The sequence below is a fragment of the Rhinopithecus roxellana genome, chromosome 7 (genome assembly GCF_007565055.1).
Source record: "Rhinopithecus roxellana isolate Shanxi Qingling chromosome 7, ASM756505v1, whole genome shotgun sequence".
Taxonomy (NCBI): domain Eukaryota; kingdom Metazoa; phylum Chordata; class Mammalia; order Primates; family Cercopithecidae; genus Rhinopithecus; species Rhinopithecus roxellana.
Window position 1 is genome coordinate 90515774 of NC_044555.1, and position 26874 is coordinate 90542647.

The following is a 26874-nucleotide window of genomic DNA, read 5'->3' on the forward strand; positions in this document are numbered from 1 at the left end:
CAACCTCTACCTCCTGGGTTCAAGCGATTCTCCTGCCTCAGCCTCCCGAGTAGCTGGGATTACAGGCATTTGTCACCACGCCCTGCTAATTTTGTATTTTTAGTAGAGATGGGGTTTCTCCATCTTGGTCAGGCTGGTCTCGAACTCCCGACCTCAGGTGATCCACCTGCCTCGGTCTCCCAAAGTGCTGGGATTACAGGCAAGAGCTACTGCGCCTGGCCTGATCTGATCTTTTCCTTTTTTTTTTTTTATTTTTTATTTTTGAGACGGAGTCTTGCTCTGTGGCCCAGGATAGAGTGCAATGGTGCAATCTCGGCTCACTGCAACCCCCACCTCCAGGGTTCAAGCGATTCTCCTGCCTCAGCCTTCCAAGTAGCTGGGATTACAGGTGTGCGCCACCACACCCGGCTAACTTTTGTATTTTGGTAGAGACAGGTTTTCACCGTGTTAGCCAGGCTGGTCTCGATCTTCTGACCTCGTGATCCGCCTGCCTTGGACTCCCAAAGTGCTGGGATTACAGGTGGGAGCCACCATGCCTGGCCTTTTTTTTTTTTTTTTTTTTTTTGGAGACTGGGTCTCACTTTGTCACCCAGGCTGGTTTGCAGTGGTGCAATCTTGGCTCACTGCAGCCTCCACTTCCTGAGCTCAAGCTATCCTCCCATCTCAGCCCTCCAAGCAGCTAGGACTATAGGAGCGCACCACCATGCCCTGCTAATATTTTTGTATTTTTAGTAGAGACGGTGTTTTGCCATGTTGCCTAGGCTGGTCTCCAACTCCGGAGCTCAAGCCACCTGCCCGCCTCTGCCTCCCAAAGTGCTAGGATTAGACAGGGGTGAACCACTGCGCCCGCCCCAAGAGTTTGCATTTCTAACAAGTTCTCAGGTGATGCTGCTGCCTCAGGTCCAGGGATTTCACTTTTGAGAGCCACTGGGAGTGGGGTCTGCACAAGACCTTGGTGTGTACAAGGAGTTGAAAAAAGTTCATCAAGATCTATTTACCAACACACTGGTGTCACTTCTGGCTTCTGGAAGTTATCATGAAAGTATTAGGTAAAAATACATGCATTGCTGTACACAAGAGGTACAGTACCTTGTATTTATATTACATATGGTTTATTTCATTTGACTGTTACAAATGCCAGGGAGATTAATCAGGTATCTTAATCTGACATAAAAATAACCACAACGCAGACAGGCTAGGTGACTTTAGCCTTGTCTGAGCACATTTTACATTATATCGGGCTCTTTCATATTGTTCCCAACTTCTAGGACTTTGTCACCTTTTGGAGAAGCAGAAATAAAATTAGGCACATGAAAGTTTAGATAATCAAATCAACAGAATGGATTTTAAGTAGCATTTTGTGCAGTGGAAAAGGAAGAAGTGAAACAAGCGATTTGCAAGCTCAGAAAGATCAGCGCTGTGTTGCTTAGGCTGAGAAAATCTCCCTCTCAACAAGTATCCAGCTTCTTCCTGCTCACTGACGACTGCCACCAATTACTGCTCCACTTCCAGGTAGCCCCTGAGAGGCACTTTAGGAACCACAGGCCACTGGTCTTCTCTTTGTCTGCCCATGCACACCAACTGGATTACTTAGCTCTTCTGGGAAAGCTCCTGGTTAAAGAAGTTGTTAGTATGTCTTTTATAATGCTTTGATTTAATTTGAATGGAAAAGACATGGTAGTCTACATATGACTACCAAGATGACCAAGATGTTCTTGAAAATTCAGAAGTCTAGAAGACCACTGGATGTCTTTTTTTTTTTTTTTGAGACGGAATCTTGCTCTGTCACCCAGGCTGGAGTGCAGTGGCACAATCTCGGCTCACTGCAAGCTCCGCCTCCCTGGTTCACGCCATTCTCCTGCCTCAGCCTCCCGAGTAGCTGGGGCTACAGGGGCCCGCCACCATGCCTGGCTAATTTTTCATACTTTTAGTAGAGCTGGGGTTTCACCATGTTAGCCAGGATGGTCTCAATTTCCTGACCTCATGATCCGCCTGCCTTGGCCTCCCAAAGTGTTGGGATTACAGGGCGTGAGCCTCTGCACTGGGCTGATGTCTTTTACTGTGTATGTTACTTTTCTTTGCATTCAGAGTACAGATGCAACTATTTTATTAAGCAAAGAATTGGTTGCATAAACATCCACTGAGGGCACAAAAGCTAAATAGCTACCCACCAATAATATCATACAGTGAGAAAACTAATCCAATCAGAGACCCGAGGAGTGGTTTCCAGTCACATTTGTACCTTTCCTTAAAGAACATTCTTCCTGTCCTTTTAGTTACATATGTTTATATTTACACGTTGCCAAAAAAACAAAACAAAAAACCAAGGTTTGGTGGAAATGGCTAAAGTAAGCGGTAGTTTATTCACTCATAATAGGAAATAACAATTTCATATACTGAGCCCTGAGTTCAAGTTCCCTTTTTTTTTTTTTTTTGAGAGGGGGGTCCGGGTATGTTGCCTAGGCAGATCTTGAACTTCTGGGCTCACGTGATCCTCCCACCTCTGCCTGCAGGGTCGTTGGGACTATAGGTGCATGCCACCATGCCAGGCTCTCAAGTTCACTTGAGATAAACAATACCCAACACTGTGTAAGCATAGACTCCTGTCCAAAAGTGGTGGTGAAGCGTGAAGGGAGCTGTCCTATGGTGGCGGTGTAGAGAAGGGGTATGAAAGTGTCAGTGACCTTACATTTGATCCTTTCCAATGGTAGTAGTGGGGGGGGGGGGGTTGGTATGAAACAGAGTCAGTGACCTTGCAATTATCCTGTCCACTGGCATTGGGGAAGTAGGGGATGTTAGTGACCCTTGACCTCACAATGGATCCCGCCCAACCGTGGTGGTGGGGGGAGATGAAATGCAATTAGTGACTTAATCTTGTGAGGGAAGGAGGGGCAAGGAGCCACGAAAAAGAGAATCAGCGACCTAACAATCCAGTCCAAAGGTGTTCCAAAGGTGTTCTCTCGGGAGTGAGGCAGGGAGGTGGGGGTGGGGCTGGGCCATGAAACAGAGTCAGTCTAGTTAGGCTGTAAAATCTAAGTGTCAAGATGCAGTGAACTGCAAGTCCTCCTCCCTGAAAAGGCGCCTGCGGTTGAGAAGGGTCTTGAGCAGCTCGGAGGATCGGATTCCGGCCTCCCGGCCTCTTCCCAGTCCGCGGGCACCTCGGCTACCTTTTGGCAGTGGAGAACCCAGCCAGGGGCGGAGCCGAGAGCGGCTGCACTTGCTGGGCTGGGCTGGGCTGAGTCCCACGAGCCAGGGAGCTGGGGCTCTAGCGCCGCGCCCGAACAAAATAAAAAACGTCACAGAGGCGGCGGCGGCGGCCAATCAGTGGAGGGCGCGCGCGGCCGCGTGCCCCTCGCGCTCTTGGCCGCCCCTCGCGCGCCGCGTACGTGCAGCAACCGACTCCGCCCAGCGAGGCGGAGCCTAGGGAAGCCGCGGGCGGCCGGCCGCGGTCCGGGAGCTGTTGCTGCTGCTGCGGCGGCTGCACCGGCGGCACCGAGGCCGAGATCGAGGTCGGGGTGCGCGCTTAGCAAACGTGCCCTATCCGTGCGGCTTGGCTGCGCCCGCCCTTGCGGCCACCCGGGCGTCTAGGCGGGTCTGTGCGCCGCCCCGGCGAGGATGCGGCTGTTCCGGTGGCTGCTGAAGCAGCCGGTGCCCAAGCAGATCGAGCGCTACTCGCGCTTCTCGCCGTCGCCGCTCTCCATCAAACAGTTCCTGGACTTCGGTGAGTACAGGGCCAAGGGTCCCCATGAGCCCGGGGCCGCCGCCATTCAGGCTGCTACCCCAGATCTCCGCAGCTTCGGGGTAAAGTCCGTGGGAACCGCAGGCGAGGCTAGGTGATATCCGGGGGGCTCTCCTGGGGCTCGGATTTCGGGGCGTGGAGGGGCAGGGCCTGGCCCCCTCGCACCCAGCCTGGGACTTACCCGGAGACACAGAAACGGCGTCTCATTGCAGGACCCTCATCGCAGGCGAGACTGACTCCCCAAACCTGCCATCGTTAGCTTCACATCTACTTGACACAAACCTCACAGCCCTTAAAACTTCAGAACGAGACGTGGGTGGGTTTTTAATGTTTTTATTTTTAGATTTTTTTTTTTTTTTTGGTTGGGTAAGAACTGTTTAGAAATACCTTGAGGTTAAATAAATTATGCAACGGCATTTTGTCCCTTTTCTGCTCTAAGGTGTTGCTGTGTGGCTGGAGTGGCAGGACTCGAACTGTTGTCTTCATCAGGTTATGTTAAAGCAGTTAGAGGCCTGCACTGCAGACGCCTTAGATGCTTGGGAAGAGCGGACGCCTGGGTTCGTAGCATCAGAGCAGGGTCTAATACAACTCTGGCTTTAGTGCCAGCACCTTTCGTTTCTCTTCTCCATTGGTGTCCCACCCACATTTCCCCGTCCGGTGGGCTGGTGGGCGGCTTTCACGGATTGAGGTGGGACCAAAGAAGATCCGGGTTCCCAGCCTGCCTCAGGCCTAGCTGAGATGGGAATAGATTCCACCACCTTCTGTTAACTGGATCATGTTTCCCCAGAAAACGAAGGAGCTGGTTGTGAAACACCTAAAAGTAAAACGCATGCATTGAGGTATCAGAATGGAACTCAGCATTCCTGAAGGAAAATAAATCCAGCAGCAAAGATGTTCTAAGCTCTCGAGGGGAAATCGTGGGGTGTCTGTTAATTTAATGAATTTTGTGTAAATGTCAAGGGTGTCAGTGATAGTGTCAGTTGGGCATAAAAACTAAAGTGCCAAGTAGGTAGAACATTTGAGGAAGACCTGATATGCAAAAAGTGATGTCCATACTTTTTTTTTTTTAAAGCTAGGATAGGAAGAGAGGAATAGGTTAAAGTTGAGACCAAATTAAAATTTTAGAAACCAATTTACCAGAGAATGATGATGAAAGTCAAAGTTCAATGAGACATTGATCTTTGTGTCTTAAAACTTCACTCTCAAAACCTGTTGGTAGTTTTACTTACCGTCTTGAGAACTTTAGAGGTTTGAGGCAGTTTCTGACTTTAGAGTTTAGAAAGTGTTGCTGTTGCTGTAAATATAGGCACGTTTTCCATCTTTTAGGTTTAGGGAAGATTCTGAAGGTATCAGCCTTTCATTAGTGGAAACTGAGACAGGATAATTCACAATAAAAGGAACAAAAGGAATCCAGAAATGCCCAGTTCTTTCCGCCTTCAAAGTTTAAGCGATAGCTCCAATAGCCAGCCAAAATTTTGGTTAGTTGATTTCCATAGCAGCTAGTGTCTACCCGTGTTAATAGGTATTTTGGCAAGGATGTTATGTGAGTAGGAAAACCAAGTGGAGGATATTGTTATCATGAAAAACCTGTGGGGCCAGTATCTGGAAACAAATATTCTAATTCTGGCTCTGCCACTAGCTCAGAATGTGCCCTTGACTAAGTGACCAAACCTCACTGGGGTTCATTTTCTTCATTAATAAAATGAGTAGATTGTATCAGGCGATCTTTAAAAGCACAGCTCACCACTCTACGATTGTGATTTCAAAGGAGAAGGCATGAACTTTCTAAAAGAAAACTACCAAATCTTTTGATAGATATTTCCTATAAAAGTCTTCTGATCTATTTTGGGAGGGGTGGAGGGATTCACTAAGGTCACGAGAGAAGCATAATAACTTAAGGGTTTCCTTCAAGTGCTAGATATAGTTGTAGTGGAATTTGCTAGAAGTGACAAGACTAGTTTGTAACACCCAGAGATGAATCAGGTGCTAATCAGCCTATCTTTAATGACAGGACAACTAAAAGAAGGGAGTTGTTGCAAAAAGTCCATCTCTACTTCTACTTTTCTCTTAGTTCTGTCTCTTCATAGCAGTTCTATTTTGGCAAGTGATGTGGGAGTTGGAGAATTCAGAATGGGTGTGGGATATTTTTAAGGTGAGGAGAGAGGAGGAGTGAAGAGGCTTCATGCCCCTGTATGATTAGAGAAAACTGCAGGAGAGGGCCAGACACTTAAAGCACCAGGTAGCGGGCAGTGGATAAGTGAACGAAGCCAACAAGTGGAGGACTGTGACAAATCCCTGGTATATGGCTAGCTCCAAAGGGGCAGCTGATTGGCACCAATTCAGTATATTTCAAGAAACTTTGGTATAAACAAAATAGACGGATGGATCAAGTTGGCTCACAGGCTACTAGTTTATGAACTTTATGCCTTTCTCCATGGGTACTTTACAAATGGGACATACATTTTGACTAGAGTAACTAGACAGGGACCAGAGAAAGGAGATACACAGGATATACACAATTTGTTACAACCTTGGTAAATAGGCTTTCTTATGTGAATGTACCGCACATCAGTAAGTGAGATTATTTCCCGTGTTCAAAAGTGGAGGCTAAAACTGGTTGTTACTTCAGAAGCAGTGATTTTATTTTAAAGCAGGGGTTCCTGAGCCTCAGCACTCTTGCCATTTCAGGCCAGGTAATTTTGGTGGGAGCTGTCTTGTGCACTGTGGGAAGTTGAGCTACATCCCAGGCCTCTACCCACTAGATGCCATGAGCACCTCCCACTCCAAGTCGTGACAACCAAACATGTCTCCAGTCATTGCCAAATGTCCCCTGGGGGAGCAAAATGTCCCCTGGACTTCTGTTGAATCACTGTTTGGAAGCGTTTACTTGAGTGGTTTTCAGGCCAGGGCCTCATACTCTGAATTTTTGTTGTAAATGGTCTGGGGGTGCTAGGGGTGGAGAGCAGAACATTGGTATTTTTAGGTGATCCCCTGTCATTCTAAAGCATATCCAGGGTTAAGCATCATTAATCAGATGATCTGTCTGATCTACTGGCCCCCTTTCATCTATGTGCAGTATTTTTCTCTATGCTTTTTAAAATAATGAAAGTTTCTTGAACTCCATCTTGACTTGAAATATAGCCTGCCACACAGTTAGCAAATATAGCAAGAATAACAAGTGTTCTAAATGGATTTTTAATTTATAATGGCAATAGTGCATTCCAAATGGTGGCATTTTTAAAAATGAGATTTTTATTTTGGGCCTAAGATTACAGTCACATGGTTCCAAATTCAGAAGGTGCAAAAGGACACAGAAAAGCCTACTTCCCACTTGTGCCCACTGGCCTCCCCTTTTTTGCATAAATGGCAGTTTATACCTTTGTCTGTACCTTGTTTTTTGAGCTTAATACCTTAGAAACAGACCTTTGTATATCTGTACCTGCAGAACTTTGTTTTTCCTTTTTATGTCTTCTGAGAATTTGGTTATATGAATGTACTAGAATTTATTAGCCAACTTTCCCTATTGATGGCTACAATTAATAGGTTGTTTCTAGTCTTTGCTATGGCAACCTGCCCTCCAGTGAATTATTATATGCATTGTCATTTCATGCATGTCCGGGTGTATATATAGGACAGATTCCTAAACGTGAGATTGCTACATCAGCAGGTATGTGCATTTGTCATTTTGACGAACATTGTCAATTGCTTTCCGTAAAGGTTGTCTGTTTTCCCCCTCGCAGAAGTTTCTGAGAGTACCTATCATCCTATGCCTTCACCACAGTATTGTCAAACTTTCGATTGGTAAAAAAAAATGGTATATCTAGATAGAATTTTTTTCTCCTTGATTAAAGATGTCTTTATTTTAGTTTTTTATTATGGAATTAAAAAAAAAAAAAACTTAGGCGGGTGCCTGTAATTCCAGTGCTTTGAGAGGCCAAGACAGACGATGGCTTGAGATCGGGAGTTTGAGGTCAGCCCTGGGCAACATAGCGAGATCCTGTCTCTTAAAAAAAAAATTAGCCAGGAGTGGTGGTGTCACACACCTGGGGTCTTAGCTACTCAGGAGGCTGAGACAGGAGGATGGCTTGAGCCCAGATTGAAGCTGCAGTGAACTGTGTTTGTGCCATTGCACTCCAGCCTGGGGGATGCACATGTATAGGTAAATACCTACATAAATTTTATTGTGTATAATTAAGGTATACAACATGATGTTATGGGATACATATAGTTAAAAGGTTACTACAGTGAAACAAATGAACATATCTATCATCTCACTTAGTTACCCTTTTTTATTTTTGTGGCAAGGTCCACTAAAATCTACTCATTTAGCGTGAATCCCATATATAGTACAATTTTATTATCTATTATATATTCTTCATGTTGTGCAATAGATCTCTAGACCTTAAACATTTACAGAAGTAGAGAGAATAGAATGATGAACTCCTGGGTTTGTTTTATTGATATCCATGTGCTGTTTATCTGTAGATGTTGTATGTGTGGTCTGTTAGATTTTCTTATCAATGTCATGCTTGTTTCAAAAAGATAAATTTTTGTTTTCAAGAAGATAAATTTTTTTCTTTTTCTATGCTAAGACTAATTTATCTTTTGAATTATCTGTTTTTTAAAGATTTGGTAGAACTTCATATGAAAGTGTTTAAGCCTGTATGTTTTGGGGAATTTTGTTCTCTGACAGCTTTCTCTATTCTGTGTTATTGATCTCTGTAGATTTTGTCTCTTCTAGAGTCCATTTTGATATATTTTTCTTGAAAATTATCCTACTTGGTCAGGCTCAGAGGCTCACGCCTGTAATCCCAGCACTTTGGGAGGCCAAGGCAGGTGGATCACATGAGGTCGGGAGTTTGAGACTAGCCTGGCCAACGTGGTGAAACCCCATCTCTACTAAAAATACAAAAATTAGCTGGGCGTAGTGGTGGACACCTGTAATCCCAGCTACTGGGGAGGCTGAGGCAGGAGAATTGCTTGAATCTGAGGCGGAGGTTGTAGTGAGCCAAGATCATGCCCTTGCACTCCAGCCTGGGTGACAAGAGTGAAACTGCATCTCAAAAACAAACAAACAAACAAAAAGAAAATAAAGAAAATTATCCTACTCATTGAGGTTTTTAAGTCAGTTTGGATAGCTGAGATAGTTGTCATTGAACAGTCTTAATTTTCCCTGTGACATTTGTCCCCTCTTCTTCTTTAGTTGATTATTTATTTGGTTGGATTTATTAGTTTTATGACTTTTGTTATCTAGTTTATTGTCTGATTTAACTTTAATAATTCCCTCTGATCTCAGGTTTATTTTGCTCTTTTAAAAATTAGGTGCTTTCTGTTCTCACTCACAAGTGGGAGTTGAACAATGAGAACACACTGACACAGGGAGGGGAACATCACACACCAGGGCCTGTCAGGAGGTTGGGGGGTAGAGGAGGGAGAGCATTAGGAGAAATACCTAATGTAGATGACAAGTTGATGGGTGCAGCAAACCACCATGGCATGTGTATACCTATGTAACAAACCTGTACGTTCTGCACATGTACCCCAGAACTTAAAGTATAATAAAATAAATTAAATGCTTTCTTCTTTGTTTTGTTTATTTCAGTGTTTAAGGTTAGTTATTCCTCTGAGCACTGCTTTAGCAGCTGATGTGTGTGTATTTGGTCCTTTTTCTCTTAGCTCTTCTGCATCTTCAGGTTTTTATTTTCCTATGAATGAAGAGTTGTTTGAGGGAGTTTAAAAATTTCCAGTGAGGATGCATTCTGTATTTTAATTTTATTTATGTCTATTTTTGTTGCATTGTGATTACAGAATGTTGTCTGAATTATTCTCTAATTTATTGACGTTAACTTTGAAGCTCATTATATGGTTGTTTTCTGTGAGTGTTCCTTGGGCAGCAAAAAGAAGGTTATGCTGTTGTCTCAGGTTGCAGAGTGTGATATATCAGCTCTGTAATATTACGTAATTTTGGTTTTGTGTAACTTTACTTTTTTTATCCACCTGATTTGTCATGGATCAAACACAAAAGAAGTTAAAGCCTCCTAATAATGATTCTCTTTCTCCATATAGCTCCTACAGTTTTTGCTTTATGACTATCAGTGTTATGTTTGATGCTTATTAACTCATGTCCTCGTTGTGAGATATGCCCATTAGCATTAGAGTGCTGCCCTTTTACTAGTTGAAGGCTTTTTGGCCTGGATTCATCCTTATTTGACATTGAGATCTAGTTCCCTATTTTCTTGTTTACATTTCCTGGGATGGCATTGCCATCCTTTTATTTTCAGTTTTTCCAAATTACTTTGCTCTAAATATGTCTCTAAATGTAGTGTAAAGTTGGGTTTTGCTTTGTGAATGAATCTTTTTCATGCGGTAAGTTTAACTTGTTTATACTTACTGATATGATAGATCTGTCATCTGTAATGATCAGCATTTGTAATGTTCTATTGCTTTCTGTTTTTAATACCTCAATTTTCCTGTTATATATTTGCTTTGTTTTACCATATTTATTTTAATAAATAGCTAGGCTTGAATTTTTGATTCTAGTGGTTATCTTTATAGTTATTACTTTATTTCTGTAGACCTTTGTCCCATATGGGTCACCACCTGTCAGCTATGAGACCTTCGAGCACTTGAAATGTGGTCGAAAAACTGAATTGACTCAATTTAAATTTAAAACGGATACTTGATTCAGTTAATTTTTACATCTGTGTGGAATATCTTGGATATATGAACCCACTTTATCACCTGTAGATTTTATGAAATCTCTTTATAGGTCAATTATTTCTGATAGAAATTTAGCCTCTGAATTGAGATGTGCTTTCAGTATAAAATACACACTGGATTTCAAAGACTTAATGTAAAAATAGTAAAATATCAGTACATCTTATATTGATTGCATGTTGAAATGGTAATATTTTAGATATGTTGGGTTAAATGGAATATTATCAAAAACTTTATTTCTTTTTTATGTTAATGTGGCTACTAGGACATTTTAAATTATATATATGGCTCACATGTTTCTTTTTTTTTTTTTTAATTATACTTGAAGTTCTAGGGTACATGTGCATAAGGTGCAGGTTTGTTACATTGTTTCTTTTTTTGTTTGTTTGAGATGGAGTTTCGCTCTTGTTGCCCAGGCTGGAGTACAATGGCGCGATCTTGGCTCACCACAACCTCCGCCTCCCAGGTTCAAGCAATTCTCCTGCCTCAGCCTTCTAAGTAGCTGGGATTACAGGCATGCACCTCCATGCCCAGCTAATTTTGTATTTTTAGTAGAGACGGGGTTTCTCCATGTTGGTCAGGCTGGTCTTGAACTCTCGACCTCAGGTGATCCGTCCGCCTCAGCCTCCCAAAGTGCTAGGATTACAGGCGTGAGCCACCGCGCCCGGCCTGGCTCACATATTTCTATTGGACAGTGTGGCTTCAGATAAATATATGTTAATTCCTTATTGGGAGCAGTGAAAACATCACATTTTAATGTTCAGAATAAACATTTATTGAATTTATTATTTTTATTTATTTATTTACTTACTTGAGACAGGGTCTCACTGTGTCGCCCAGGTCGGAGTGTAGTGGCGTGGTCTTGGCTCACTGCAACCTCTGCCTCTCAGGTTCAGGTGATTCTCTTGCCTCAGCCTCCCGAGTAGCTGGGATTACAGGCGTCTGCCACCACACCTGGCTAATTTTTGTATTTTTAGTAGAGATGGTATTTTTCCATGTTGCCCAGGCTGGTCTCGAACTCCTGACCTCAGGTGATCCACCCGCCTCTGCCTCCCAAAGTGCTGGAATTACAGGCATGAGTCACTGTCCCTGGCCTGAATTTATTTCCTTAAATACAACTTTCACATGTCTTGTTCCATATTTTTTTTTCTGTAAACCTCTCTGGAATTTTGGATCAATTTATTGTTTTTGACTGGCAGTTAATATTATGGTGGCTCCTTGTTATATTTGCCCAAATTTGAGTTCTCTTTCCCTTAAGCAGTTGTGATAAATTAAAAATTCTCTTAATTATATAAGAAAAGGAGAAGTTGGACTATTATGGCATAAAGATAGAACCTTCTGAATGTTGAATGAGTTGGTAGGAAATGATTCACATTTTCTTTTGGACTTGCTTTTCATCTTCCAGTCTCGCCCTGTCGGCTTCTGGTTCCCGTATTAACCACTTTTGTCCCCTCCCTGCAGACTGACCTCCCATTTGTTTGATTTTCCAGTTACTTTTGCACAGCCACACTTGCATTAAAGAGATTTTGCTCCTGCCTCCTTTTCTTAGATTTTATCCTCATTGTCTCTTTCCAAAGGACAGGCGCTTACCTCTTCTTTGTAACCTCTCACAGCTCCCTCAGCTCAGCTTGCTCTGCAGAGTGGGTGCTACATGAATGGCAACTACTGATGGCATGCCTGACTCCATATTGAGGTTATTAAACATTATGTCACTTTCATTTAGTCAGTTATATAAGGTTATTTATTTATCTTATTTATTTATTTTGAGACGGAGTCTCACTCTGTCGCCCAGGCTGGAGTGCAGTGGTGCCATCTCGGCTCACTGCAACCTCCGCCTCCTGGGTTCAAGCAGTTCTCGTGCCTCAACCTCCTGAGTACCTGGGACTACAGGCATGCGCCACCACACCCGGCTAATTTTTGTATTTTTAGTAGAGACGGGGTTTCACTGTCTTGGCCAGGCTGGTCTCGAACTCCTGACTTCAGGTGATCCACCTGCCTCTGCCTTCCAAAGTGTTGGGATTACAGATGTGAGCCACTGTGCCCAGCCAAGTTTAAACTTCCATAGTGTCCCCACATGTAAATATAGCATCTCTCAAATAAAACCATCAGAAAGCAGATTGTCTGACAGCCCTGCCATCTTTTCACAAAACTTCATATTTGATTTCTGTCATAATCACACTGGCTCTGTGAACCTCAGAGCCTTTAGCTCTTAGAAGGTAGCGGCCAGTTTCCCCATTCTTACTATTCTTAAAGTTTAAGGGCCCAGCCATCTTCTTTTCCTTTAGAAAGTATTTTAAGATACTTCGGAGATACTTTGGTTCCAAATGACTCCCTTTGCAAAGTCTTGTTTTTTTAAGTCATTTTGTTCCTCGAAGTCTGATCACTACTGGGGACAACAGTGATTGCGTTCTTGGAGAAAATGAAAAGGTTTTTAAAAAAATTATGTTAGGAAAAGGGAAAAACAATCTTGTTCTGCTTCTGAGTGTGTTTATTTTGTACCTTTACATATATAAATGACAGTTTTTTTTTTTTTTTTTTTTTCCTGTAAGCAGTAGTTTTTCTACTACAAGGTGTCACCAGGAATTAGACCAACCTGTTTGGAGAAAGGAACCAACTATTCCGAAGTAAAGGGGAAGAGAAAAATTTAGTTGAGGGTAAAGATATCTAACTTGGCTTATTGCATCTTGACCAGCTTTTAAATCTAAATAAAGAATTGGTCCAGGCACTGCAGCTAATGCCTGTAATCCCAGCATTTTGGGACGCTGAGGCAGGAGGATCACTTGAGTCCAGGAGTATGAGACCAGCCCGGGCAATACAGTGAGACCCTTGTCTCTACAAAAAATAGAAAAATTAGCCAGGCATAGTGGTGCACCCTTGTGGTCCCGGCTACATGGGAAGCTGAGGTGGGAGGATTGCTTGAGCCTGGGAGGTTGAGGCTGCAGTGAGCTGTGATCATGTCACTGCACTCCAGCCTGGATGATAGAGCAAGACCATGTCTCAAAAAAAGAAGGAGGGAGGGAAGTAGAAACGGAAGGAAAGAAGGGAGGAAAGGCGGGAGGAAAGGCAGGAGGAAAGGAAGGAAAGAAGGAGGAAGGGAGGGCTTTCTGGGCCTTTAAGATCTGATAAGGCTGCATTTTAACATGACATGGTTTATCTGGCTCTGGGGCAGCTCTCAGGCACCAAAGTCATAGCTCTGGCCTCACTGTCTTTGTAGCACTTATGTTTTGTGTGCTTTTGAAAGTGGAGACAGCTGCAGTTACTGACCTATTGATAGTTGGGTGGTTTCCTCCCATTAAGCTTTTGGAAAATTGATCAGACTGTTGGCAAGATTTGGGAAACCTTGGTTTTGTTACTGGATGGAATCTGAAAATATCACTGCTTTTTCTTTTCCTTTATATATATAGGCATTCCATTATTTTACTTCCATGGTGATCTGATTTTAGAGTTGGGCAAGTCCTTTTATTTTAGGAATACCCTGGTCTAAGAATGTCAACCTATAGCCTGAGGGCTGGCCACCTGTTTTTTTTTTTCTAATTAATAGACTGTTTTTTAAAAAGAATACAGTTCGTCCTCCGTATCTGTGGGTTCCATATCCGTGGATTCAATCAACCTCAGATAGAAAATATTCAGAAAAAAAATTCCACAAAGTTCCAAAAAGCAAAATTTGAATTTGCCTCTTACTGAATACTCTGTTGAATCCATGTAAATGAAATGATGTGTAGGTCTTGTAACTAGTCTAGAGATAATTTAAAGTGTATGGAAGGATGTGCATAGGTCATATGCAAATACTCTAGGCCATTTTATGTAAGGGACTTGAGTATCCATGGTTTTTGATATCCAAGAGTATCCTGAAACCAATCCCCCACAAATACTGAAAGGCAGTTTTAGGTTTACAGCAAAATTGAGCAGAAGTACAGAGTGCCCACAGAACCCCTCCCCACCCCCAAACACAGTCTCTGCCACCATCAGTATCCTGCACCAGTGTGGGACATTTGTTATAATTGATGAACCAACATTGACCCATCATTATCACCTAAAGTCCATAGTTTACATTAGGGCTCATTCTTTGTGTTGCACACTGTGGGTTTTGACAACTCCTGTTTTTGTAAATAAAGTTTTACTGGAACACAGCCATGCTCATTGATCACATATTGTTAGTGACTTTTGTCCATCCACAACAGCAGAATTGAGTATTGACAGAGACTATATGGCCCACAAAGCCAAAAATGTTTACTATCTGGTCCTGTACAGAAAGTTTGTTGATCCCTGTTCTAAGACAAATCAGTTCCCTCTTTAAAGAACTGAGCAGTGATTGGTCTTAATTTCCATTTAAGTGGTAAAGCTCTGTTTCTCCTATATGCTATTAACAATAAACTTTGGCTATCTGGAGTGTGACTTTTGGGGTAGTGAAGACTCTTCCAGGTAATCGGGTGGTTTACCTATAGGATATCTGTCTCAGAGTGGAATTACCGTATGAAAGCCTTTGACATTTTATAGCTTTAATTTATCCAGGGCTATCAGCAAAGTTTAACTGTATCAGTTTCTCCATAACCCTGCCAAAATGAGGTTTTATGATTTTAATTGCATCATAGGTAACACAGGAATGAAAAGTGCTTTTTCCTTTGCTTGGGTTTTTTTTTGTCTGCTTTTTGTTCTGTGGAAAGTGCTATTGGCCATTTTGTAACCAGAATCTGGACATTTTATCATTTGCATAAATTCCTGTGTATATTTGGCATAGTAAGCTGTTGTGCTGTGTTAAGTATCGTTTCCTTTGGCAAAGTAATTATCAAAGTATAAAATTGAAGACATTTGGAAAGAATTGCTATATTACCTGTAATATAGGTAATTCATCTGTTTTCTGTGATAGCCCTTCCCGCCTTTGCCCATATATTTCCATACGTTAACACTGTATGTTGGTTTCCTTTTTATCTAGTGCACAGTCTGTGTTTTCATATGGTCAGTATCACCTATATCATTTACAGTGCTTTTATCATGGTCAGATTTGTCACCTATAGCAGAGTTTGTAAGTAGTTATTAAATCTCTCTGGAATCCATTGCCATTTTCTGATGAGCCTTTGTAGCTAACTCGTTTTTACCCTGTTCTACTGTTAAGTTGCCCAACAATTATTAAGACCTCAAGTTTTTCTCTTGAAACTTGGCTGTTTCTCTTTGATCATATGCTGAGCTCTCAGAGTAGTTTGTATTTGTGGGTTCTAGTCAACACGGCAACTTTTCTGATTTTAACTAAATATCACATTTTAACTTTGTAATTTATGTTGAAATTTGGTGAGGGCAGTTCCTTATTTATTACTTTACACTTTAAATAATTTTTGCTTTTCTTGTGTACTAATTCTTCTTGATAAATTAGTCATTGTGCACCTTGAATAGCATATCATCAAAAGTGTGCTAAGGGAACTGTGGGTGGGTTACGTGGTGTTCTAGGGTTTCCATCTTTGTCATGTACTTGGCATTGAAACTGGCATTGAGGCCGGACTTGGTGGCTCACGCCTGTAATCCCAGCACTTTGGGAGGCCAAGGTGGGCGAATCACTTGAGGTTAGGAGTTCGAGACCAGCCTGGCCAACATGGTGAAACCCCATCTCTACTAAAAAAATACAATACAAAACAAAGAATCAGCTGGGAGTGATGGCTCACATCTGTAATCACAGCTACTCGGGAGGCTGAGTCAGGAGAATTGTTTGAACCTGGGAGGTGGAGGTTGCAGTGAGCCGAGATATTGCCACTGTACTCCAGCCTGGGTGACAGAACGAGACCCTGTCTCAAACAAACAAAGGAAAAACTAGCATTGAAGTATCTTCAGTTAGCCTATTTCGCTTTTATGGCAGGGAGGCTAGTTTACCACTATACTTGCCTTCATGGGAGCTGGGTTTGATTGTGACCCATGGTGGATGTCCTTCATATCCCTCAAGGAGAACCCCGTTCTTGGTCATTGTCTCATCTTAACTCTGAGATTATACCTTTTGTCATAATGAATGGCACAAAAATTATAGTAAACTATTACATTTGCACAGGTCAGCATTTATATTCCCGCTAATTGAATACTTAGGGTTCTAACTCAGTGGTATGTTATTTCCCTAAGGGTCACCTAAACAGTTGTGATTTTATTTTCATTCTTGGACTTAATCTATGATTCTACTTAACCATTTGAGTTGTACCAGTGTTGCTTTCTCTCTTACCAGGGCATGGAGGTCAGTATATAATAGTCTCACTGTTGGGAAGAAATGATCACCTCTCTAACATTTTCCCACACCATGAAGTTAAATATTTCGCCGTGTGTTGCCGGCCAGAAAACAGTAGGGCCTTTTGAAATTTGTAACTTACATATATTTTCCCACAATTGTTACATTTTCATAGACCAGAGAACACTCAGGCTTCTATTTGAACCTTTTCTTGGATCTGTTCTAGTAGGGTATAATGTTTCCTTATATTTCTTAATACCTGCCTGTGGATTTTGTATAACTTTGGTTAATTTCTCCTCCTGATTCTGCAGTTAAATAGAAAGCAAAGTGGTTATTGCTATATTACTATTCCTGCATTGGTCATGTAATGCGCTTGTGTGAGCACTTTATTTGTAATAGACTCTTCTGGGAGGAAGCTGCTTGTCTCAGGGAGTCTCCTGTTCTCTAGAAATTGCCCTTCATGGCCAGGGTACTGCTTCTTTTGTTAGAGCTCCTTACATATTCTCTACCCTGTTATCTCTGGCCTACATACTCCTATTCCTGTTTCTTTGACCTGAGCTTGACTTCAGGGAAGCTATTGGAGAAGGAAATTAAAATGGACTCTTGGCCAGGTGCAGTGACTCACGCCTATAATAATCCCAACGCTTTGGGAGGCCGAGGCAGGCAGATCACATGAGATCAGGAGTTTGAGACCAGCCCGGCAAACATAGTGAAACCCCATCTCTGATAAAATACAAAAAAATTAACCAGGCATGGTGGCACTTGCCTATAATTCTAGCTACTTAGGAGGCTGAGGCAGGAGAATTGCTTGAACCCTGGAGGCAGAGGTTGCAGTGAACCAAGATCCCGCCACTACAGTCCAGCCTGGGCGATGGAGTGAGGCTCCGTCTCAAAAAAAAAAAAAAAAAGCCTTTATATGGCACCTGAAAAAGATTCAGTATATTCAACTAGCACTTACTGAGTACTTACCAACTAAAATAGGATATCATCTCATTCTCCCAACAGCCACGCCCATTTTACCAATTAGGAAACTAAAGTTCTGAGCAGGTAAGAAAATGACTCACACATATAATAGATAGTAGAGCCACGTGTCTGCCTGCCTGATCGTCTTACCACCTCTTTATAGCAGAGAAAGTAGGTGAGGGAATGGGCGCAGTGTGTGAGCAAAACAAACTGGAGGAAAGGACCATCGAGTTCATTGTCACCGCCTCCCAAGCATTACCACATCCTGAAGCACAGCCGTTTCTTTCTCGAGTTTGTTTAGTTTTTGTCTTCCCCATTTAAGATCATCGAAAAGTGAAAGGGAAAAAAGAGAGCTGACACTGAAAAGTCTCTTACAGAGTACAAAGATGTTTGTGGTCAGTTTCCTAAGAGGCTGAAATAAAACTCAAAGGTGAAAATAAAGACAACAGTACATGGGTAAATAAAAAATTGGGGATGCTTAATAGCCATTGTCTGGGCTTGAGGAGTTCTTCGATTTGTTTACCCTCACTGAATTTTCTATGATTGGATGCTAGTCCATGGTTCTTAGGCCTGGCTGCTCATGAGAATCATCTGGGGAGCGCCTAAAATGAGTGACACCTGCTCCCTACATAAACCAATTAAATCAATCGCTGCGGATAGGAGTCTAGGTGCTGGTGCTTTTGGGTTACCCAGGCGATTGTGTAATAATATTCTTACAGAGTTAAAACCACAGTGTTAGATCTGGTGAAATTTTTGCCCAAGAGCTATGAACCACTTTAGGGGATAGAGTCTGTAAGTGAGATGCCAAAGGTTAACACTGAAGTCATTCTGGAGTCCATCAGCATTAGTTGAAAGTTCTGGATTTGGAATGAAATGGAAACTAAGAAGCATTGGGAAATTGCCAAGGCATAGTCATTGCCTTTGAGGAGCTCATAGATAAATGAGAAGCTGGGACAAATACATAAATTTATATATGCTAGCCAGAAGGATGAATCATATGATTTTGTGGTATCTTTTCTGCTGTCCCTACCTCTCCCTTAAATGTTTTTGAAATAAGGGTGGTTTCTGGGAACAGGTAAGGTGTTAACCCAATTGTCCTTTATCTGAAATGTTGTTGGAGGCTTTCTGGATGGAGATCACAAAGAGAAGAACAAAATGTAAATGTGCATACCCTTTTTCTTTTTCTTTTTTCTTTCTTTTTTTTTTTTTTTTTTTGACGGAGTCTGTGTTGACCAGGCTGGAGTGCAGTGGCATGATCTTGGCTCACTGAAAGCTCTGCCTCCCGGGTTCATGCCATTCTCCCGTCTCTGCCTCCCCAGTAGCTGGGACTACAGGTGCCTGCCACCTCACCTGGCTAATTTTTTGTATTTTTAGTAGAGACGGGGTTTCACCATGGTCTTGATCTCCTGACCTCGTGATCTGCCCACCTCAGCCTCCCAAAGTGCTGAGATTACAGGCGTGAGCCACCGTGCCCAGCGCCTTTTTCTTGACTTCCACCTTTTTTCCTTGGCTGTTTACTCCCAGCACTGCTCTCCAGAGTTGTCTTAGAATTTACATTAGTAGGCAAGGTTAGTGTATGATAAATAACTGTATAGAGAGACAAACAAAAATCTTATCCTCTTAGACTAATTCATTGGGAACTTGAGCTTAGAGATTGATGTGGTTTGGCTCTGTGTCCCTACCCAAATCTCATGTTGAATTATGATCTTCAGTGTTAGTGGTGGGGCCTGGTAGGAGGTGATTGGATCATGGGGGCAGATTTACCCCCTTGCTGTTCTCACGATAGCGAGTGAGTTCTCATGAGATCTGGTTGTTTAAAAGTGTGTAGCACTTCACCCTTCGCTCTCTGTCTCCTGCCACCATGTGAAGACGTGCTTGCTTCCCCTTCGCCTCTGCCATGATTGTAAGTTTCCTCAGGCCTCCCCAGCCATGTGGAACTGTGAGTCAATTAAACCTCTTTCCTTCATAAATTACCCAGTCTCAGGTAGTTCTTTCTAGCCACATGAGAACAAACTAATATGGAGATTATCTGTAATTTTCCCAATTTTACACATGAGAAAGTAGAAGCCCCATGTAAGGAAGAGACTGTCCCAATCATCAGCTAGTTGTTGGTATAACATCTTGGCCACCTCTTCCAAAGGGAACCAGAAATTATTCTTTTTATGAGGCCAAGGGAACTTACATTTGTGTGCCACTCTCTGCTAAACACAATAGTAGTTAGCTGTAATTCTCACCGCGTCCACATAAAGTAAGTGTTTCCATTTTTTGGATCAAGAGTGTAAAGCTTAGATAGTTTAAGTCTCTTACCTAAGCAAAGTTAGGGGCAAAGCCATGGTTAAAATTCAGGTAGAGTGAGGTAGGTTGGTTTGTTTTTTGGAGACAGAGTGTTCCTCTGTCACCCAGGCTGGAGTACGTGGTGTGATCTTGGCTCACTGCAACCTCCTCCTCCAGGTTCGAGTGATTCTCCCGCCTTAGCCTCTCAAGTATCTGGGATAACAGGCACCCGTCACCACGCCTGGCTAATTTTTTGTATTTTTAGTAGAGATGGGGTTTCACCATGTTGTCCAGGCTGGTCTCGAACTCCTGACCTCAAGTAATCCGCCCACCTTGGCCTGTCAAAGTGCTGGGATTACAGGCAAGATTGAGCTTTTAAACCTATGCTCTTTTCAGTTTAACATAGTATGCCATTGTCCCCAATGCAATTATTTATAGCAAATATAGTCTCTATTAGCAATGCTGAGGTTTTGTCTAAATTTATTCTGTTACACAATCAGGAAATGGTATAATCTAACGCTTATCTAATTTTATTATTTCAGAACTATCAGATTGATACCTATTCCACTTACTTACAGTGAAATAATTCTACTTCTGAAAACCACTGCTTGTTAGTCTGCATTATCATCTCTGGGAATATGAGAAGCAGTATATGCAGACTTGTACTCCAGTCTTAATTTCTGGTGCCTACCAGCAGTGTGAGCCTGGGCAAATCACTTAATCCCACTACACTTCAGTGTCCTTATCTACAAAATAGAAATGCTAGTGGCTAATCATAGGGTGGTTGCATTGATGACACTGAGAACGTATGGCATAGTGCATAGCACATGATAGGTGATTGGTAGATGTTGGTTATGAATTTACTGTGAGAAGTTAGTGACAGCATTTCCTGGATGAAGTCAGCTTTCTGCTAAGAATAAAAGCTGGGTAGGGAGCTCTTAACCTTGAATGCTAATTATCTTCAAGTTTGTTGGCTGAAGGTCTCAGCTATATAAAACTGATCATTTTCCAAGAAACATAGCACTTTCAGCTCTTTTGTGCTTTGAGTATGACTTGCTTTGGATTCCCTTTGATCACTGTGATGGCTAACTAAACGATTTGCCTCAGTTAACCTCAAATATGAGTACAGTGTGACCATTAGCTATTCCTGCTTCCATGACAACAAGGCATCCTGTAACTCACCAATTTACCGTTAGGACTAGATTCTAAACTCCCTTCTGGAATTAGGTTGATATGGATGCATGGCGGCTTTAGCTGCATAGTGCTTGTTACTCACATGCTCTAGCTGGTCACAGCTTTATTTGTGACATCTGTTCTGAACACATCATGTCTCTTCTTTTCCACTCTCTGGCCTGACACACCATATTGACTGTTACTGCCACTGTATTATTGTTTTCCTACCTCCCTTTTGGCTCTTCTTATGATCTTAAGGATTGAATACCCTTAACCAAATATATAGAATGAATTGACCTGTAAGAGGGATTTACCATTACCTGCAAATGTTATCTTGAACCCCTGAATTTTATTTGCTGTGTTAACTTTGTAACTGAACTTATTGGGTGTTTTAATTTTCAGTTGTGATCAGAGGTTTTTTTTTTGTGTGTATTTGTATGTGACACAGGCTCTCACTCTGTCACGTAGGCTGGAGTGCAGTGGTGCAATCTTGGCTCCCTGCAGCTTTGACCTTCCGGGCTCAAGCGATCCTTGCATCTCAGCCTCTGGGTACACAGCACTACAGGTGCACACCACCACATCTGGCTAATTTGTGTATTTTTTGTAGAAATGGGGTTTCACCATATGCCCCAGGCTGGTCTCGAACTCCTGAGTTCAAGTGATCCTCCTGCCCTGGCCTCCCTTTGGGATTACAGGTGTGAGCCACCACACCCAGTCAGGAAATTTTTGTTGTTGTTGAGACAAAGTCTTACTTTGTCGCCCAGGCTGGAGTGCAGTGGCACGATCTTGGCTCACTGTAACCTCCACCTCCCAGGTTCAAGCAATTCTCATGCCTCAGCCTCCTAAGTAGCTGGGAATACAGGCACGTGCCACCACACGTGGCTAATTTTTTTGTATTTTTGGTAGAGATGGGGTTTCGCCATGTTGCCCAGGCTGGTCTAGAACACCTGAGCTCAAGTGATCTTCCCACCTTGGCTTCCCACTGGGATTATAGGTGTGAGCCACCGTACCCAGCCAGGAAATATTTATTGAATACCTACAATGTACCAGGTATTGTACTAATGGACTCTTCAATCTTTTGAGCAATCATGATACAGGACGTAGAACTCATAGAACTCAGTGACCGAGGCAGTGGCAGAGGGCATTGCCCAAGCGGAGGGCACAACTTCTGGGCCCACAGAGAAATCCATTCACAGCTTGCTTTGGCTTTGTTATACAGAGCAGCAGTTTTCTCACTAGTCTGTGTAGATATATATTTCAAAAGAGCAGACAAACAGGATTTCTAAAGAGAGGATCAAGGGACTACTACCTTGATTAAGAACTCTGTCCCAATCACCTTGGTACCCCCTTTTCCTATCAGAAGAACAAAAATCATTACATGAAGGGTACCACGGGTATCAGACCCCATTAGGAAGCTCTGCATATAGTAGCATGTTTTGTATGAGATTTTTTTATTTTTATTTTTTTTAAAGAATAGAACGATTCTAGTTATAGGAAGATTTTTATTAGTTTGCCGTATTTGCTTTATTTTTCCCTATTCTCTCTCTCTCTCTCTCTCTCCCTCTCACATACACATGCTTTATGCTTTTTTGCTGAAGCATTTGAGAATAAATTGCAGACATCATGCCTCTTTACCCCTAGATACTTAAGTATGTATGTCCTCAGCTTAAGGGCATTCTCCTAATAACCATGATACAGTTATTACCCTTGGGGAATTCATCATTGATATAAAAATAAAATGGACCATCTAAATTTCCCTTAATGGGGCCAGGCGCTGTGGCTCACGCCTGTGATTTCCAAGCACTTTGAGAGGCTCAGGCTGGTGGATCACCTGAGGTCAGGAGTTCGAGACCAGCCTGGCCAACATGGTGAAAACCTGTGTCTAGTAAAAATACAAAAGTTAGCCGGGCGTGGTGGTGCACATCTGTAATCCCAGCTATTCAGGAGGCTGAAGTAGGAGAATCTCTGGAACTTGGGAGGCGCAGGTTGCAGTGAGCTGGGATCATGCCACTGCACTCCAGCTTGGGCGACAGAGCAAGACACTGTCTCAAAAAAGTAAAACTAAAAAAAAAATAAATTTCTCATAATGGCTGCTGGTTCCTGTATTGGACAACTCTCGGGTCTAGAACACTCTCAGAAGGCACTGCAGCAGAGGAGGCTGCTGAGCATAGTGCTGCAGAGCCCAGGGTGGGCGGCAGGAGACTCCCACCTCAGCAACGCAGTAGACCAGTAGCGGGGAGGAGTGGCAGGAAGGCTGGCTGGGTGCAAACAGGAGAATGAACTAAAAGTCTGCAGACAGAAGGGCCACCCTTTGTTCTGACCTTTAGAACATTAACAGCAGGCAGTTATCTCTATCAGCAAGGTAAAGGACAGAAGGGGGTTCTTCTCTAAAGACATTGATGGAACTATTTTCAGGAGAATCAGGGAAGCTGGTGTGGTGTTAGTGCCCGCTGAAAAGCCCCGTGTAATCAGGAATTTGGGGAGCTCACTCCACCAAGAGCCCCACAGGGCTCCCAGTCTTTAGCCTGCTTCCCTCCCAAACCTGACTGAACAACCAAAGATCACCACATGTCTGACGGAAGCCTACAGCGAGAAAGAGACTAACAAAGACAGAAAAATGGACATTAACCCCCAGAAGAGACAAAACCTGACTGTCTATAAAAGAGTGCTTTAAAATATAATTTAGCAATAAATCATCTACAAACCCCCATTAACATCCTAGAGAAGATTACATTTTCCAAAGATGACCATGAGGATACTTTTCTATAGTGTGACCTTGGCACCCCTCTGTCAGGAGTGGGAGTCGAAATTTCCTTCTGGAGTCTGGGCAGGCCCTGGCTACTTAGCCTAATTGATTGTGTTAGACATAGGCCAGCCGTGTGACTTCTGAGCCTGGGTCATAAAAGGCCATGCGGCTGCTGTCTTTTCACTGAAGTGGTGGAAGGATCGAACTAGCCCGAGGATGCCGTGATGTGAGAGAGCCCAGGAAGAGGCCAGCCCAAGCTGCTCAGATGTGCAATCCTAGTTGCGAAGTCATCTGGCCCAAGCATCAGACTTAGGAGTGAAGGGGCCCTCGGATGCTTCCAGACCCAAGATCTAGTCAACCTGCAGCCTTCGAGTTTTTCCAGCTGAGACCCAGATAAGCCATCCCTTCTGCGCTCTGTCTAAAATCCTGACTCACAGCATCTGTGAGTGTCATAATATGGACATTGGGCTGAAAGAAGTCATGTAACATCTGGATGTTTGGAGGCATTGAATTTGATAGGGAATAAAGTGTGCGTGAAGTCCCCAGTCTTGGCTCTTTGTCTCTGAAGTTCTGACTTACTCTTTTTTTGTTTTTTTTGAAATGGGGTTTCACTGTGTCACCTGGGCTGGAGTGTAGTGGCACAATCACAGCTCACTGCAGCCTCGACCTCCCAGCTCAAGCGATCCTCCTGCCTCAGTCTCCCAAGTAGCTGGAACTATAGTCACGCACCACCATGCCCAGCTAATTTTTTATTTTTTGTAGAGACTGGATCGCCCTATGTTGCCTGGGCTGGTCTTGAACTCTTGTACTCAAGCAGTCCTCTTGCCTCAGCCTCCCAAAGTGCTGGGATTGCAGGCATAACTGACTCACTGTGATTAATAATAATAACCAAAACATGGTCTGGCCTAGAGTGGAGGCAGCCCCAAGTTTGGCAGATTCCAAATCTAACCTATTTTGATCTCTTCTTAGATTCAGGAATGAATTTTCTTGAACAAAGGAAAACTCTTAAGCTTTTAAGGCAGTGAGAAACTGCTCATGAAGCAAAACAAACAGTTTAAAAGTAGAAACTAAGTTTTTAAAACAGTTATTCTTTGAAGGACATTCACAATCATTTGGTAGGTCTCCATTCACATGTCAGGTTGTTTCTTCTGAAGGACTGTTCAATTAATCATTGTTTAACCCTAGTAAATCCAAAAATTAATGACTCATTCTTAAATTCAGTGTTTTCAACAGATTGAAATCTTATAACTACAACTGGAGAAAAGAAGTTGAAGAACTCACCTCCACACATGGGCATAAACATGGGAAAAACAGACATTGCACACTACTAGACGGGAGGGAAGTGGGCGCGGGTTGAAAAACCACCTGTTGGGTACTGTGCACACTACCTGGGTGCAACATCCCCATGGAACAAGCCTGTGCATGCACCCCCTGTATCTAAAATAAAAGTTGAAAATTTTTTTAAAAAGAGCTCACCTTAAAATCACATGTTCTCAGTTATATTTTACGAATTTTAACATGGTTAATGGGAAAAATACATTGCCAACTCAGACATTTAGTTGGTGATATTAATGAAAAGCATTTATTTGATGATGTTAATAAAAATTATCAGAATGAGCTGGATCATTCTGCTGGGTTTTTTTGGTGGCTTGCGAGTAATTTTTCCATGTATTGCTCTTTATCTTATTATTGCCACTCCCAAACCACCCCCCAGCCCCCACCAACTGCTAAAGCTGAACAATGGACAAAGAAAGCCTTCAAGTAATCCAGACAGAGGAGACTCTACATTTTAGGAGGCATGGTCTCTGTTGATTGAAGACAGTGTAAAATATGTCCTTAGCCTCTGCTTTAATTAAAAGGTGCTTATTGTCAATCGCTTGAACCTAGGAGGCTGAGGTGGTAGTGAGGTGAGATCCCGCCATTGCACTCCAGCCTGGGCAATAAGAGCGAAACTCCATCTCAAAAAATAAATAAATAAAAAAGAAAAATAAAAAAGAAAAAGTTTCTTATTATCAGGTGACTTGATTAACTGAAGAAATAATTATTTTTTCTGCCGCCTGTAAATTACTCGAAAAGAGGATTAAAGCCAAGCCAGGGTTATCAGCCACTACGGAAACCAGGTATAAAGAAATATGTCTGTGAGCTCCTGCTCTCAGGTGGCTAGCTAAACGCTCTTGGCTACCTCCTGGTCCAACCATCGGGAAGGCTTCCTGCATTAAATTGAAAGTCATTTGTATTTCTGTGTCTACTCATCCTAGGTCTTGGTGAATGTGAAGCTGTATGGGACCTTTCTAGACAAAGCAAATCATACCTTTTGCAAATATAGTAATTGTCTCCAGCTTCCCAATAAAAGGACAAAGTATAAAAAACAGAGGCCAGGCGCAGTGGCTCACGCCTGTAATCCTAGAACTTTGGGAAGCCGAGGCGGGTGGATCACCTGAGGTCAGGAGTTCGAGACCAACCTGGCCAACATGGTGAAACCCCGTCTCTACTAAAAATATAAAAATTAGCCGGGTGTGGTGTTGCATGCCTGTAATCCCAGCTACTCAGGAGACTGAGGCAGGAGAATCGCTTGAACCCAGGAGGTGGAGGTTGCAGTGAGCTGAGATTGCGCCACTGCAGTCCAGCCTGGGCAACAGAGTGAGACTCTGTCTCAAAAACAAACAAACAAACAAACAAACAAAGCAACCAGAAACAGAAGAGAATGAAAGGATTGTCAAACTTAGGAGAAAAACAGAAGAAATGCACACGAGTGTATTTGAGTCTAATGACCTGTTTGCATCCACTAAGTCAGAATTTTCCAAGGCCCCTCACCTGCTCCCTTTGTCATCTTTGAACTGATACCAGGAAAAAACTTAATTGGTAAATTTGAATGAGATGAAGTATATTGAGAAATGCAGAATAAAACTAGAAAGTCAAAATTAAGTAATGTGGAGAAGCCAAGTAAGTAGGGAAAAAATGAAGTCAAATAATTGGAAAGCAGAACTGGAAAATGCACAATATACCAGAAGACTCATCAAAACAGAACCCTCTGACGAGGACATTCATTTAAAACCAAAATGT

General features: G+C 42.6%; 1 protein-coding gene across 1 annotated transcript in view; it reads left to right on the forward strand.

The window, feature by feature from the left end:
* Positions 1-3380: 3380 nt before the first annotated feature.
* PDK3 (pyruvate dehydrogenase kinase 3) overlaps positions 3381-26874 on the forward strand; it is a 75671-nt gene continuing 52177 nt past the window's right edge. The window contains exon 1 of the mRNA XM_010353223.1: positions 3381-3721. Within this exon, the coding sequence (XP_010351525.1) occupies positions 3616-3721 (106 nt within the window). The 5' untranslated portion in view covers positions 3381-3615. The remainder of the gene's footprint in view (positions 3722-26874) is intronic.